This window comes from Zingiber officinale, chromosome 1B (assembly GCF_018446385.1).
Source record: "Zingiber officinale cultivar Zhangliang chromosome 1B, Zo_v1.1, whole genome shotgun sequence".
Classification (NCBI taxonomy): domain Eukaryota; kingdom Viridiplantae; phylum Streptophyta; class Magnoliopsida; order Zingiberales; family Zingiberaceae; genus Zingiber; species Zingiber officinale.
The window spans coordinates 169,550,028-169,565,861 of NC_055986.1; the positions used below are offsets into that span (position 1 = coordinate 169,550,028).

The following is a 15,834-nucleotide window of genomic DNA, read 5'->3' on the forward strand; positions in this document are numbered from 1 at the left end:
TATTCATGCCCTCAAATGTTAATTTGACGTTTGGTACATCAGCTAATTTTGCTTAAAACCGGCTGATATACCAAATGATCTCATATTAACACGAAACTAGTTCCTATATGTTCCTCTACCTCTCCTGATTATATCCATGCTCTCAAACGTCAATTTAACTCAATATATTGAGAGTAATGATTTATTGAACATGAATATATTTGAAAAATTTAATTCGTGTTCAAAAAATTATGGCTCTCAATATATTATGTCAAATTGATGTTTGAAAGTATGAATATAATCAGGAGAGGTAGATGAATATATAAAAACTTATTTCATGTAAATCCGAGACCATTTGGTCTATCAGCCTGTTATGCCCTCATACTTCAATTTGACCCAATATATTGAGAGCAATAATTTGTTGAACATAAATATGTTTGAAAAATTTAATTCATGTTTAAAAAATTATTGTTCTCAATATATTGGGTCAAATTAAAATTTGAGGGCATGGATATAATCAAGAGAACTAGCCGAATATATAAGATCTAGTTTCATGTCAATCCGAGGTCGTTGGATCTATCAACCGATTTTAAACATGAATTAAATTTTTTTAAATATTTTTTATTTCAAAAATTTATTGTTCTCAATATATTGGATCAAATTGAAGCTTGAGGGCATGAATATAATCAGGAGATGTAGACGAACATATAAGAACGTGTTGCATGTCAATTCGAAGTCATTTGGTCCATCAACCTATTTTGGGTAAAATCGGTTGATGTACCAAACGTCAAATTGATATTTGAGGTTTGGATATAATCAACAGAGACAAATACTTAGAAACTAGTTTCATATAAAGGTCGTTTAGTCTATCAACTGATTTTATGTAAAATCGATTTTGATTTTTAAAAAATAAAAAAATAAATCATTTGAAATGATTTCAAAACTCATTCGACTGATTTGATTAAAAATTTAACGTTTCGATATAGAACTAAATTGATTCGACTAGAAATGATATGCTACAAGAATATAGAGCACGAAATGCTCAAGGAATGACTTAGCATTTCGTACGTGGAAAAAAAAACGAAAATAAAAAAAAAGAAATGAAATGAACACGAAACTTTTGCCCTAAAATCCCCGTGGCTTCTCCTTCTCCTCCACCCACGATGTGACATCTCCCTTCTCCACCCACATCCGTGACGCGGCTCGACTTCTCCCTTCTCCTCCACCCATGGCTGCGACTTCTCCTTCTCCTCCACCAGCGGAGCTCCTCCACCAGTGAAGCTTCTCCAAGCCCTAAAGGTCCTCGACGCCACGAAGCTCCTTCACCAGTGAAGCTCCTCCACCAGTGTAAGTGATGGCAAGCCCTAAAGCTCCTCCACACCCTAACGCCATACTTCCCTTGGACTTAAAACTCCTCCACCAGCAAAACTCCTCTACGGTAATTCTGTCGAAGCTCCTCCATGCCCAAACACCAGACTAACTTGGTCGATGTGGAGAGGATCTCGTTCGGAGGGAAGGTAAGGGTTATTTTCTTCCTTGTAGTTCCTTTGGAGGATTTTTATTGGCTGATTAATCGAAGGAATATGTTTCTAGTGCTTATTTCGGCATGAAAATGCTACTCTTTGATCGTCGATGTTACTGTCTCTGCTGGATTTAGGAGTAGTTTGGGGAATTTGAGATTCTTTGTTTGTTTGATTGATTGACTTCAAATTTTAGAAGGATTTTTGGCTATGTGAGTAAATATGCATCCCTTTTGTCATATATGAGGTTATGGGTGAAGTATTGTTGTATATCATATAGCTGCAAACAATTTGGTAATTAGGTGATCTTTCTAGTTTGTATTCGTCTTCTCTTCTTTTCTTTTTTGTCGGTTGCTGACATTTCTTCTTATATTGATGTATTTTTCCTATTACATGTTTTGGTCATGATTGATGAGTTGTTCTTCTATAGGATTATTTCTTTTATGCTAGGCACTTGTATCAAAAGAAACTATGTTCCTATTTCTTTTATGCTAGGCACAAGTAGGAAAGATTAACCAACCAATACCTATTTTAATTGAGACCCGTCATTGTTAACACAACACTGGCAATCTGGTTTAGAAATTTAGAGATGTGAATTATTTGTGAGAAATGCTTAGAGTATGTATCTAGTTAACTGAGTACAACTATTGATATGAAAAAAATTACAGGACAAAGGAACAAATATCCATGGTAGCTAGCTCTTCATCAACAACATCTTTGACTCGAAGATGCATGAATGATGAATAAGGTGAAACTTCCAATATATTATGTTATTATGGGTTAAGAGTTACCCTCTGGACATCATGGAATGAAGCCAACCCAGGAAGGTGATTTTTTCATGTCGAAAATTTAGAGTAAATTTTATTTATATAAAATTATTGCAAAATCAAATTTATTTATATGTTGAGATCTCTTATATGTTATTTAACTATTGGTTTTCATTAAGTTTATTCGATATTCAGGATAGGAGATGTGACTTCTTCTTATGGCATGATCCAGAATTGTCAAAGAGAACTAAGACAATTATTAATTATTTGAAGATGGATAACAAAAAATTACAGACGGAGTTTAGTGAATTGAAGAAATCTAATAGTTATGAGGGTGCAATTGATTGCAATGATCTCCTGGAGGATGTGAATAACTCTGTTACTATAAAGTTTAGTGATGAAATATGTTCACTGAATTGGAAGTTTAGAATTATTATCGTTGTAGTTGTATTTACTTGGATGGTAATGATTTTGAGGTGGTTGATGTTATTTACTATAAGCAAATAACTTTATATGTAATGAAAGATGTTTCTAGGTTTTTAATGTACCTTATCAGTGTTTTATGGTTTAATGTACCTTCTTAGTTCTTCTTAGTTATTCGCTCACATATCCTTTCATGTCCCATGTTTATTCCTAGCAGCCTTCAAAATGTAATGGAGAAATTAAATTTGAAAAGTTCTCGTGATGAATTACATTTGATATATTAATTGAGCGTATTTAATTTACATTAGTGATCAAATGATAGAAGTTGCTTTGAGTGCATTTAATTGTGATCAGATGATAGAAGTTGTCTTGAGTTCATTTAAATGTGATCAGATGATAGAAATCGCTTTGAGTGCATTTAACGAGGACAACTCTTATGTTTGTCACTTTGTTTCTCGATTTGTCATTTTGTTTCTCGATATTATTTATTCCTATGCATCTATGGTTATGGAGATTTATAAGAAGGAAGATCTGTACATTCTAAGGTCATTTCCATTAAAGCTTAGAAGTGTACTTATTATTGGCTAACCAAAGTGATGGATTCTCCTCTCTCTAATTTGTTTCCTCTCAGGCAGCAATCAAAGTGATGATTTCTTGCTTCTCATAATGATGTCGTTTCTTTGCATCTTAAAATAGTTCTTAGTATATGCCATAAGGAGGAGTTGCAGACACTTAAAGTTAACAGTTTTGCAAGAAAAACGGGAGCTTCTGATTAACTTCATATTTTCCTTGAAATTAGAATGTCACTAATCTTGATCGAACAACACAGTGCTCAAGCAATAGTAACTTCACAATCTCGACTAGCATGCTTTGAATTTCAAACATATTGATATATAATATAATTATGTAGAACAAAGCACTAGTATGTAAAATCAGAACCATCAAGACTGGATTAATAATTTCAAAAGGAACAAAGTGTTTGAAGTTCAATAACAAAACAACACATTCCAGTAACACATAAAATTTAGAAGTTCAATTGTATTACAATCTTCTATTACATTCCAGTAACAACATTTTAACTCTTGCCTCCATGGAATACTTCATCTCCATTCATAATCTGGTGGTTTGGAAGTATGCCGATCATTTCCCACCTACTCCTGGATAATCATTAATCTTAAAATTCATCTTTTCACTTTTGCCTTCCTAGAGCAAACAGAGAATCATGAATATCTACCATCAAGCCATCATCTCCTTTTTTGGAACTCAACTTTGAAATACCAAAACTAAGACCTTGGGCATATGATTTGTAAAAAACACGGACTTCTTCAGATGAAAAATACATCCCAACTTGTGGAGTATCAAGTGTATTTGAGTTTTACGAATGACCCAACACTTGCACATCACCCTCAATTAATAGTTCTTGCTCCATAATAATTTTACAACCTAAATTCAAACAAAATAGTCATTGGCAAATATAAATAAATAATAGCACAAAGAAATGTTTAAGAACATCATTAGAGAAAAAACTGAAATGAGAATATAACAAGTTACATACATAAATAAATAATTCAATATGTTTCTTTTGCTGTTATGAATACATATAACTTACAAAATAGCAAGGAATAAATAGCACGCATTGTTGATGCCAGAATTGTGAAGAAACAACAAAGCATCCATCAAGGTATCCCTTTAAGAAGGACAATGAATCATGAAATTTAACTAAAATACAGGAGAAGATACAGTGAGTGAATCCACTTCCTATATATTAGGAACTCTTTGCCTAGGAAGAAATCTTAAAGGTGCTTAACAGATTCTGCTATGTCTATCCATCCATGTTGGTTCATCAAAAATAGATAAGAAAGTTCATGAATTTTTCAATCATCACTATGACATTTAATTAAAATACAAGAGAAACTACAGTGAGTTACCAAAATGGAAAGGGCAGGAGGAAGAGCAAGATACTGCCAGGAGTATTTTCGCTGGTGGATGTTAGGTGATGGAGCTTCACTAGTGGAGTAACTTCGCTGTCAAGAGTAGCTTCGTTGGTGGAGGAGTTTCGTTGCCAGGAGTAACTTCATTGGTGGAGGAGCTATATAAGTACTTAAGTATTTAAGAAACTTACCTATATGAAAAACTGAACATAATACATTAAAACTAACGAACCATTTCAAACCGAACCGAAGAGTTCCTGTCGGTTCGGTTCGGTTCGGTTTCTAATTAGATATAAATTGACAGCCACAGATGTCGTGTCTTCGTAGGATGTACTTTGACCGATTCTTCAGTATACCAAACATTTTATTGGTTAGCAACGCTGGATTCTCGTGAGCCCTTTGGAATTAACTGGCGGGTTGCTTAAGAAAGAGTGGTGGTTGTTTTTGACCGTTTGATTCCGCGTAACGTGATGCTTAATCGTTGACGACAGTGATATATTAATTAAAACATGGTAGCAGTTGGCATATCGTTTTGGAGAACCGAGAATCGGAGACCTCTCGACTCCCACGCGAACCGGTCTCAGGGCGGCGTCGACGACGGGGAGGGATGGCGATGGCGAGGCGAGGGGGGTTCCAGGAGGAGTACGATTACTTGTTCAAGATGGTTTTGATAGGCGACTCTGGCGTCGGCAAATCCAACCTTCTCTCTCGTTTCGTCCGCAACCATTTCTCCCTCGACTCCAAGTCCACCATCGGCGTCGAATTCGCTAGCCGCACCCTCCAGGTTCGCTTCATTCCCGATTTCTTACTCAAGATCCTAATAGGTTAGGTATAACAGGTTCGCCAAATATGTCGATTTTGATGAAGCGCTATCATTTTTCTAGGATTTACTGAATAGTGAATACACAAAAGAAACCTTTTTATTTTTTGTTTGATTTAGCGAGTTGCTGCACAAAGAGATCCGAGTTCAAGGTTTAAATGTTTGCCTTGATTCCTTTGCTATTGCTGGTGTTCAATTATGATTTTGGTAAGAGATGCAGATGCCCATGCCTCACGCCTGTGCACCAAAATTTCTTCCATACCGGACGAGGGATGGAATGAATTTTAGGAACTAGAAGCCACAAACAACCTATTCAATCGGTTAGGCGAAGCCTTTTCTTGGGACGGCTCGACAGGATGGAATTCCTAGTGGATACTAGGATTCTTTTTACCTTGGACCATCCGATGGTTTCTTGGTAATCCTTCGTGCCGACAAATGGTGCTTGAACCATAAAAGATATCATTGATTTATAAAATGGGTGTCATTGTAAAGAAGAGGAACATTTAGACTCATTGTCATGTGTTCCTTAAGCTCGGATTTTTGTTTTTTTAAATAAGATTATGATACAACTTGTCATACTTTATAGGTAGAAGCACTGGAATTAAGCAAAGATAAGAATGTCAAGATGAACCTGTGACTTTCCTAGATAAGATAAAATAGTTATGCTATAAATATGTTTGGTTGATAAATCATCAGAGTTCAACAAAAAAAAAATAGTCCTGGTTAATGGTTGAGTTCATACTTTAGATATTCTCACATATTCATGCCGTTGCATCTTTGGAGATATCAAGACAAGTTAGATAGGTACCATAAATGGGAACAAAGCCCAGTTAGCTTGGTAGTGCACTAGTTCTTCACTAATATGTTAAGTAAATCCATGATATGGATAGATTCAAGGGTGACTTATTGGTACTAGATTTTCAAAGTTGAATCAACTAGAGTGGAAGGCGTAGAGAGTATAGAGTGACCATTGATAACTCAAGGTAGATCCGCTACCTTAGCGGCCCCCCTAGTGCCGGCCCCACGGATATGGAGGGAGGTTCATGCAGGTACACAGGCCATAGGCGCATGGCGGGGTAAACCCCAGGTCGTCAGTTCCTGAGAATCGACCCCTGGCCATTACGCCAGAGATACCATGTGCCCACCGTCTGTGCTACGCCCTGGGGGCGACCATTGATAACTCAAGTTAATATACTAAAAGGTAATTTAACTGATATAAATATTAAGGATAAGATACATATAAACAATACAAAATAGTTCAGACTTGCATGGTTTGATGAGGAGAATCCATTAGAAAAATGGACATGTAGTTGTGGATGTTTTAGCATTTAATTTTTATTTTTGTTGGTGCTATTGTATTGTGTTTATTCTGTAGAACTATCCTGACTATCTTGGCAAAAATTTCTATATGTTAGGAAGGCTATGATAAAACTATAGTTCAGTTTTTTGAGCAACCTTTGTGTTCATATCTCTACGGTTTGTCTCTCATCTTTGTCCTGTATATTCCTTTTCTATCTCAGGTTGAAGGTAAGATAGTAAAAGCACAGATATGGGACACGGCAGGCCAAGAACGATACCGTGCAATAACTAGTGCCTATTACCGAGGTGCCCTCGGTGCACTCCTCGTCTACGATGTAACCAAACCCAAGTCCTTCGAGAATGCAAGCCGGTGGCTCAAGGAGCTCCGTGATCATGCCGACTCTAACATCATAGTCATGCTCATTGGTAACAAGACCGACCTCAAGCACCTTCGTGCCATTCCCTCAGAGGATGCTCAAAGCTTTGCGGAGAAGGAAGGCCTTTCGTTCATAGAAACCTCTGCCCTTGAGGCCACAAATGTGGAGAATGCATTTAACATCATTCTTTCAGAGATATATCGGATCATGTGCAAGAAGTCTTTGATCTCTTCAACAGAACCCAAGCAGAATCCAGGAGCTTCCAAGAACATCAAAGAGGGGAACACCATCGTCGTGTCAGAGACAAGTAAGGTCGAGACACAAAATAGGTGTTGCTCAACGTAGAGATACTTCATTTTATGTTGCTTTGAGTTTGAGATGCTGTATAAATCAGGGATCAAATGTTAGAGGAGAAAGTTGGAATCATGTGCTCAAAATGTAAAGTAAATTACAAGGTCTCAAGCTGCAGGCTCCAAATACCTGATGCAATTAATTCGATTCTTTGTTCTATCATCCATCGATGTCACCTGAATGCTCATCTAAAGAGATATATACGTTTCCTTGTCGATCTTTGTTAATATATCGCATAAAACTACTACTTAAAACTTAAATGTCTTAAATTGTAAATTAATGATCAACTTTCACTTATTTAATCCTGATAAAATAATTAAATTTCAATTTGAAGAAAATGTTTTACAATCCTTTCTCTTGTGTGTGGGCAGAAGAAAGTACTAGAATAATCGTGTACATAAGAAAGGGGGAAAAGAAATGGAATGATAAGTTAAAAGAACAAAATAATACATCAATGTATATAACTTACAACAGTAGGTAAATATAAACTGCCTTAGATATTCAACCCTCCACTTGCTTCTCAAAATACCCAAAGCCATAATTGGATTATGATTCACAAATGTACTTCTGCTACAGATTCCGTAATCCAAGGAAGGAGGATGAGAGAATCCGAAACAGACCATCCGGGTTGTCGGCATGCACCTGAAAGAAAAATTATGGGTCAGGTTAGTCGAACCATTTAAGAGGTTATCATTTAGTTGCCTCTTCAGTTTACAATAACAAGCTGCTAAATTTACCCTTTAGTCGCAAGGAAATGACTCCCGTGTCCCACCATTCTATTAACTTGAAAAAATCCTTACACAAAGTTTACTATTGTATGTAAAATGCAACATAGAAGTTTATCCTTGCCAACAAAATACCTATATTAAATAAGTTAATGAGGGCATTATGTTATTGAATGTTTTTAAAATTATTATTTTTAAAGATTTTTTTTTTAAAAAAATATACTTTAAAAAAAAGGTGGGTTGGCTGGGTCATGATCTCAATCTTTCTGTTGTATGCACAACCAATTGATGCCTCTACATTTGCAGCCCCAATGAAAAAGTTGCTCAACATTCAACAGAAAGAACCGGCGTAGAGAAACGAGAATGTAGATTAGCAGTACCCAGTGGCCAGCATCTTCAAGAACATGTAGCTCAACACCCGCTCCCTCCTAGGAAGCCAACTCCTCGGCAACATGGATCCTCCGAAGGTCTTCGAGAGCCCATCTATGTAAGCTTCTCTCAGCCTTCAAGAAATTCATATGAACTCCTCGAGGAACATTCTCAACAGTTTTCCTACAAGTACATAGAGAGTGTTCTGGTTCAGATGTATATTCATGGAATTTATGGCGATATACTATCGCACCAGGGTGCTTCTGTACCATAAATTTGTTTCTTCATAGGACTTGTACATCTCTGAGATGCCATTGAGGTCAAATATCCATGAGAAGCCTGATGATGAGATGGAACCAGGCTGATTAGCTGGCTGTAGATTTGTCACCACCCACTGGGAATAATATCATACTTCCATGGTTAAGTTTTTGAACAAAACGCTTAAACAATGTACTTAATTATGTTTTTTAAGCTATTTCATGATTCTGTAGCTTTAATTAATGAATGGACATCTGAAGAATATGAGTTTGATTAACCGGTCAGAATGACAGAAAGCATAGAAATGTCCATACCCGCGCAACCTCGGATGAAAATCCTTCCTGAATCAAAGCATCTACAACTTTCTGCTTTGAACCAACCTATAATAAGTGAAAATGATCAGAAATACTTTCTAGAAAACCATTTTTTATATTTTAGAGTAAAAAGTTAAAAACAAAGCGATATCAACATTGTTCATGTGAAACATATAAATTTGCATTCATGAAACTAAAATTCAGTATCCACCAAAACAAGTTGTCTCATGACATCCCTATTAAACTCTACTTTGAAATGACTAGTAGTAGTTCAGAAAACTAGAAACACACAATTTCAAGCATATTAAGAAAATAGGACAAAACGAAGAACACAGAACATAATTTAACTACTATAAACAATTAATCAACTGGTGTAAGAATTCATAGTCAAGCAAGCACACCTCCTTAGGCATTTTACTCAAAAAATCAATCAATTCACCAGGATGATCTTCACCATCTCCTCCAGGACGAACCTTCCCAGGAGTAGCATCAAGAACCCAGACCTTCAAAGACAAAAGTCAAAGTTTTTACCTTTAATATTTAAGGGAGGATGATTAAAATCTAAGGTCAAAAATCATGAATACAATTAGCAGGTATTCAATGGTAAGAATTCAGACTTTGATCTTACCCTGACAGGTCTAGCAAGAGGTTTTGCAGCTTGTTCTACCATACTTAGGGCCACTGAGAAGATGATAGAGTGGCATATCAGAAAATATTAAATTGCTAAAAACAAACAAACAAATAAATGCCAACCCAGAAATAAAGAAACTTGCAAAGATTACCTTTGCCACCAAAGCTGTGACCAACTAAGACACGTGGTATCAATCTGAGTTGTGCAACCTGTATGATGCTAAAGTGTCATATTGGAAAATTACCTCCAAACTTATACGAAAGTTATCTCATGAAAGTATGAAACAAATGCCAATAGAAACTGAACCAAAAGTTAACCTGAGATGTTCAACTATATGGGACCAAGAGCAACTTTGTGGTTGAAAAAATGAAAACAGAGAACATCTTTGATGTTAAATTTACACCAAGTGATTAATCGACTGCGTCTTAATGTTGTAAATTCTCTAGTTTCTTAGAACTGATTGAATCACCAATAGTTAATATGTAAGAATCAAGAACCAACTTTCACATCAAAGAACCACCAAGTATTTTTGTTTTAGTAACCAGAGACACATTGATCTAGATCAAGGACCCAAAACTTAGAGAGAGTTTGGTTTCATTGTCATTTTCTAAAAAACGTGCATTTTCCCTTTTCTTAGAAAATGGCTTTTAGGCATTCTCTATTTTCCCAAAAAATGACATCTCCTTCTCTAGAAAATAAATGTGGAAATTGCCAACCAAACAATGCTTTCCCTTTTCTGAAAATGAAAATGGAAAATAACCAAACCAAACCAAATGCTACCATAGTATCTTACATTTTCTAAACAAAACTTAGTATCTTACATTTTCTAATCTCAGGATGGATTGACATGGTATACCCGTAAACCACAAATATATTGGCAAGGTAATGAAGTGAAGGTAAACTTGTTCAAAGCATCACTTTCATCAATAAGGTACAGAGCATGCCATAAAGTGACCAAACAAGCCAACTGGGTGAGCTCTCTCATTAATAAAACTACAACTTATATGGGTTTTAGAAAAATGTCCCAGTAAAAATTAAGTCAATGTGATATTTCCACTTAAACTGTAAAAAAGAGATATAACTGTTTAAAGACAAAATGTTACAATAAATGTGTAAAATATTCACATGCAGATTAAATTCGATGCAAAACTTAACCAGTATGGTCAAAAAACTTACAAGCTTTAGAACATCAAGAGCAGCTGCAGCAACTGTATGAGGTCCATTCTTCTTTATCGATGCTGATTCACCATGACAGCGCAAATCAACCAAAAGAAACTGCATTAAAGGAGTAAAGATTTTGCCCGTGTTCATAGACAATGTCATTTCACATCTTATTTTACGCTCACTAACATAGAAGGAGAATAAAAAAAGAAGAAAGGCTAGAGCAACTTAATTACAAAACCATTTTGATTTTTCAGTGTTTAAATGACACTTTTGGCAAAGTGAATAGGGGTTAAGTGTTGGAGAGCATACCTGCCACATTGGGAACTCTTGCGCCAGTCTCTTAGCAAAAGAACCTGAAATATTTTTATACCATTATTCACGAGATTCAACAGGCACTTACAACTCTGTATCCGTTGATGTACTAATCTGTAGTTCTATCTAATACAGAAACTTTGTTCATAGTATTGCACATAATTGTACATTTATGTGCAACAAAGATGAATTAAAAGTAGGAAACCAAGCAAAATAGAAAAACTAAAGTGAGATTACCAATATAAAGTAATGTCGCTTGTGGATCTCTCTTTTTTTTTTTTTTTAGATTTTCAATATTATAGTTTCTCATTTATTTATTTTTATAAATCCATCAGCCTGTAGTCAGTTATTACTGCCAAAATATCACCTTTCCATTTGTGTATACTTCTTAGAAAAGCACTAAAAGGCATATCAGTTTGAGAAAAGCAAGAAGCTTTCAAGTTTGAGTAGCTCACTGACCCCAATTCTTCCTAGAACCAAGAATTCCATGCAAGAGAACAGCAGTTGGTGGATCAGGTATTGACTTATCCATGAAATAATTCCAGCTCACCTGCATTAGATAAAGTGGAAAGAAATACACAAATTAGCATATCAGAGAGACAAAATAGACCTCAAGTTCTGAAGTCTGAAAATACTATTGAGTTCTCCAAACCATGGAATGATCGTTAAACAAAGAATTTCAATGCCTTGGTCTGATTATGAACCAGAAAAGTTGAGCCACTAACAAGTTACAGTGTTCTTTTGAACAAAGTCATATTTACAGAGATCACCAATATTTTTTTTCATAAAAACATTTATTTTGGTTAATCTTAGCATCAAACCTCTGGCACCTACTTATATTAACTGAATTTATACACTCTCTGTATCTATATATTAACTTTCCCACTTAATCTACAAGCCAGAATACTTTCTGTAGATTCCAAGTTTGAAAATCATAGACAATTTACTCATTAACAACTGCAGCACAGAATTGTCAGCTCAACAAAACTAAAGAACCTGATTTAGAATCTAAGGCCTGATGAGAGCAGTGAATTAGGTTTTATAATTTGGTATCACTTGAGTACCAGCAAGCGCTATAATGCTATAGTCAAACTAGCAATTGCTTGAAGGTAATTAAACTAATAACTATTTTATTCTACAAGTGAAAGGACAAGGCATTGGGATTGAGGTAAAAAATTTGCAAGTCGTCAAACAGCTATTAGAATAATAGGTGAATGAAGGAGAAAATTTTCTTACAAGGCTTCCTTGGACAAGATCATATGCCTGCAGAAGATAAGCAAAGAAATTAAGTCATAGAGTCGTTATTGTTTAAAAAATTAAAAATAAAATCAAGAAAAATAAGATTATTCACATATATTCAAAGTACTTTTGGTATGGTCTTGCAAAGAGACTAGTTAGTTTTTCTATTATAGCAACAACCTACACAAATTAATTCCTGTTTCTTAATGAATTCACCACTGACCAGGGTATGATTAGGTTTTGCAGCTTCTAGTGGTCGAATGGCCCTTTCATCTACCAATGTCATATGAACACGTAATCTTCGATTAGATGAAGAATAGTTTTTCCTGGGGTTATTTAAAGAAAATGGCCGAGCATGGCAAGTGCAGTCCTGTGAACAGATAAAGTTTGCAATCAGTACGTGAGAAGTTATAATGTAAAATTATCAACAGGTATTAATGAGAATAAATAAAAAGGTTTTAAAACAAGAAAAATACAGATGTCATGTCTTGTAAGGTGCAAATAACTTGCTAAATTGTGACATTGTCACAATAAGCAAAACAAGTAAAACAGAAAAATTCTTAGAAATTCTTTGCACAAGTAATGATTTAAGTCATTCTATAATTACAAAAGTAGAATTGATTAGCATTGAAGGAAAAAGGCATATGGGCTATGTATAATCAAGAGTGGCTAATGGATATAAATATGACTAGCCATATAATCTTACATAGAATTCAATGGCAATCCTATCCATGTGGTCAATTCCAAAAAATAGGGACTCATGACTTGTTGCAACTAAAAGATAAAATATTTAGTACATTAAGTTTCAACCAAAAAGAAAATTTTAAAAATAGTAACATAAAATTGATAGTGCACCAATAATAATAACCTTGTCATTGCCAGTAAGCCATATTTCCTTACTATTTTCAACTCCATATTGAAAAGTAAAACGGCAATTTATCAAAAGACGTATCCAGGTTTTCGAATTTACCAAAAGACGCATGCTACTTTGTTATTTACCAAAGGATGCACCTTTTTACATATTTTTCCCATTCTACCCTCATGATTATTTTTCTTTTTTATTTTCTCTGTCATTTCTCTCTCTTCTCTTTCCTCCTATGCATGCAACGTTTTTCTCTTTCCTCTTCTCTTTTTTCCTCTCTTTTGCACATTGATTCTTCTAAAAATATTTTAACATCTCTGAGAAGCCGAAATAAACAATGGAATCATATCAGGCCCAACGTGGAGAATTTTGGCGATTCTTCCTTATTACATTTTAACACCTCTGAGAAGTCTAAATAAACAATGGATGACATATTTGAACTTTCTTGCAACCTCAAAAATCTACAGGAACTGAAATGAGTGCAATCGGAGCTCTCTAAGTCTATCAGTAGGTTTTGACCAAAACTCATTGATGGACCTAGAGAGCTCCGATTGCACTCATTTCAGTTCCTGTGGATTTCTAGGATTGCAAGGAGTTCAAATATGTTATCCATTGTTTATTTCGGCTTCAATATGATTCCATATCAGACCCAATGTGGAGAATTTTGACGATTCTTCCTTATTACATTTTAACACATCTGAGAAGACAAAATAAACAATAGATAGCATATTTGAACTCCTTGCAATCCCATAAATCCATAGGAAATTGGGCCTGATATGATTCCATATCAGACCCAACGTGGAGAATTTTGACGATTCTTTCTTATTACATTTTAACATCTCTGAGAAGTTGAAATAAACAACCGATAACATATTTGAACTCCTTGCAACCTCATAAATTCACAGGAACTGAAATGTGTGCAATCGGAGCTCTCTAGGTCCATCAGTGAATTTTGGTCAAAACCCATTGATGGACCTCGAGAACTCCGATTGCACTCATTTCAGTTCCTGTGGATTTATGAGATTGCAAGGAGTTCAAATATACTATCCATTGTTTATTTCGGCTTCTCAGAGGTGTTAAAATATTTTTAAAAGAATCGACGTACAAAAGAGAGAAAAAGAGAAAAAAAAAAAAAAAGAGGAGAAGAAAAAGAAAAACGTTGCATGCAGAGGAGGAAAGAGAAGAGAAAGAGAAATGACAGAGAAAATAAAAAAGAAAAGTAATCAGAAGGGTAGAATGGGAAAAACACTATAAAAAGATGCATCCTTTGATAAATAACAAAGTAGCATGCGTCTTTTGGTAAATTCGAAAACTTGGATACGCCTTTTGATAAATTGCTGAAAGTAAAAAACCAATTATTGGTCTAGCATACCAGCTCCTAGTTAAATATGGATGAAAATGCACAGTTTCTACTAAGCATCACAGAGAATGGAACTCAATAGAAAACAGAGACTTAAGGAAACTCAAAAGCAGCTAGCAAGTTCACAACTCACAGAATTTAAGAAAACTCTCTCATAAACACAAGAAATGACCAACAACTCACAACAAGTTCATGACTTTCAGGATTTCATTTCACAACGTACTTCACTATTATACGTTTCTCTCCGAGCATGCAAATTACTGAATTAGATTGGACAGCTAGTAGAGAAGGAAACAAAGGGATTTTGAAATCCCATCACTCCCACATTTTCTAAATCTGAGAATACTAAATTTCCAAACTTTTATCATTTCAAAAAGGAAATTCGGGGGAAAAAAAATCTAGAAATTGCTTTCAAATTCCCTAGTCTTTTATTTCCAACAAGCTATAATATAAGAGCTATTTTGTTCGGTTTAGCACCCGAAAAAGAAAGCTTTTTGAAAGGAGGAAGAGCTAAAAATGCACAAAAACAAGTTTATTGAAATCGAAGTCCAACCTGAAGAGGGAACTGAACCCCACACCTCGCCCTCGGATCTAGAGACGCCCCAACTCGAATATCAAATCCCTTTCCACCCGCCATGACCGCCCACCCCCAATCCGACCCGCACGAAACCGCAAAATTCGAAGCCCTAGCCATGGAGACCAAGATGTCAGGGCTTTCCGGCGCGGAATGCAGGCAATGGCGTGGGGAGATTGGAGTCGAAACCGGAAGATCGAAGTGGCCGATGCGGTGGGCGGATAGAACGAGGGTATCCAGCCGGCTACCAACACCTTCCCCCAACCCCGCCTTCTCTCTCTTTGTGGTCCGTGGGCGGAGGCGCCAACGCGAGGCGTGGCGAGTAGACCGCGGAAGTCGACGCTTTCGCGAGCACCTTTTGCCGCGGCTCTTTTTGTGGCCGAGAAACGTACCGAGTCATAGTCGAACAGTCTGTTTGGAAATATTTATAAATAAATAAATAAATTTAAAATATATATATATATATATATGTATTGAAAATTTCCAATTCTGTATTGGGTTACAAATCCAGAAGAAAAAAAAGTTGTAAAATTTCATTTCTTTTATATTTGTTTTTAAG

General features: G+C 35.6%; 2 protein-coding genes across 2 annotated transcripts; one reads left to right on the top strand and one right to left on the bottom strand.

The window, feature by feature from the left end:
- Nucleotides 1–5,139: 5,139 nt before the first annotated feature.
- LOC121991613 (ras-related protein RABA2a-like) lies at nt 5,140–7,629 on the top strand. Its single transcript, XM_042545600.1, has 2 exons — nt 5,140–5,404; nt 6,961–7,629. Exons 1-2 carry the CDS (start codon nt 5,228–5,230, stop codon nt 7,459–7,461), a joined length of 678 nt encoding a protein of 225 aa, XP_042401534.1. The 5' UTR covers nt 5,140–5,227; the 3' UTR covers nt 7,462–7,629.
- A 247-nt stretch (nt 7,630–7,876) lies between these two features.
- Nucleotides 7,877–15,669, bottom strand: LOC121991604 (protein ABHD11-like). Its single transcript, XM_042545591.1, has 13 exons — nt 15,255–15,669; nt 12,703–12,849; nt 12,477–12,503; nt 11,700–11,790; nt 11,238–11,281; nt 10,941–11,039; nt 9,916–9,973; nt 9,762–9,814; nt 9,535–9,636; nt 9,134–9,199; nt 8,831–8,955; nt 8,573–8,744; nt 7,877–8,109 (listed from the first exon to the last, which is right to left on the bottom strand). The coding sequence occupies exons 1-12, from the start codon at nt 15,393–15,395 to the stop codon at nt 8,621–8,623; spliced, it is 1,077 nt and encodes a 358-aa protein (XP_042401525.1). The 5' UTR covers nt 15,396–15,669; the 3' UTR covers nt 7,877–8,109; nt 8,573–8,620.
- Nucleotides 15,670–15,834: the final 165 nt, after the last annotated feature.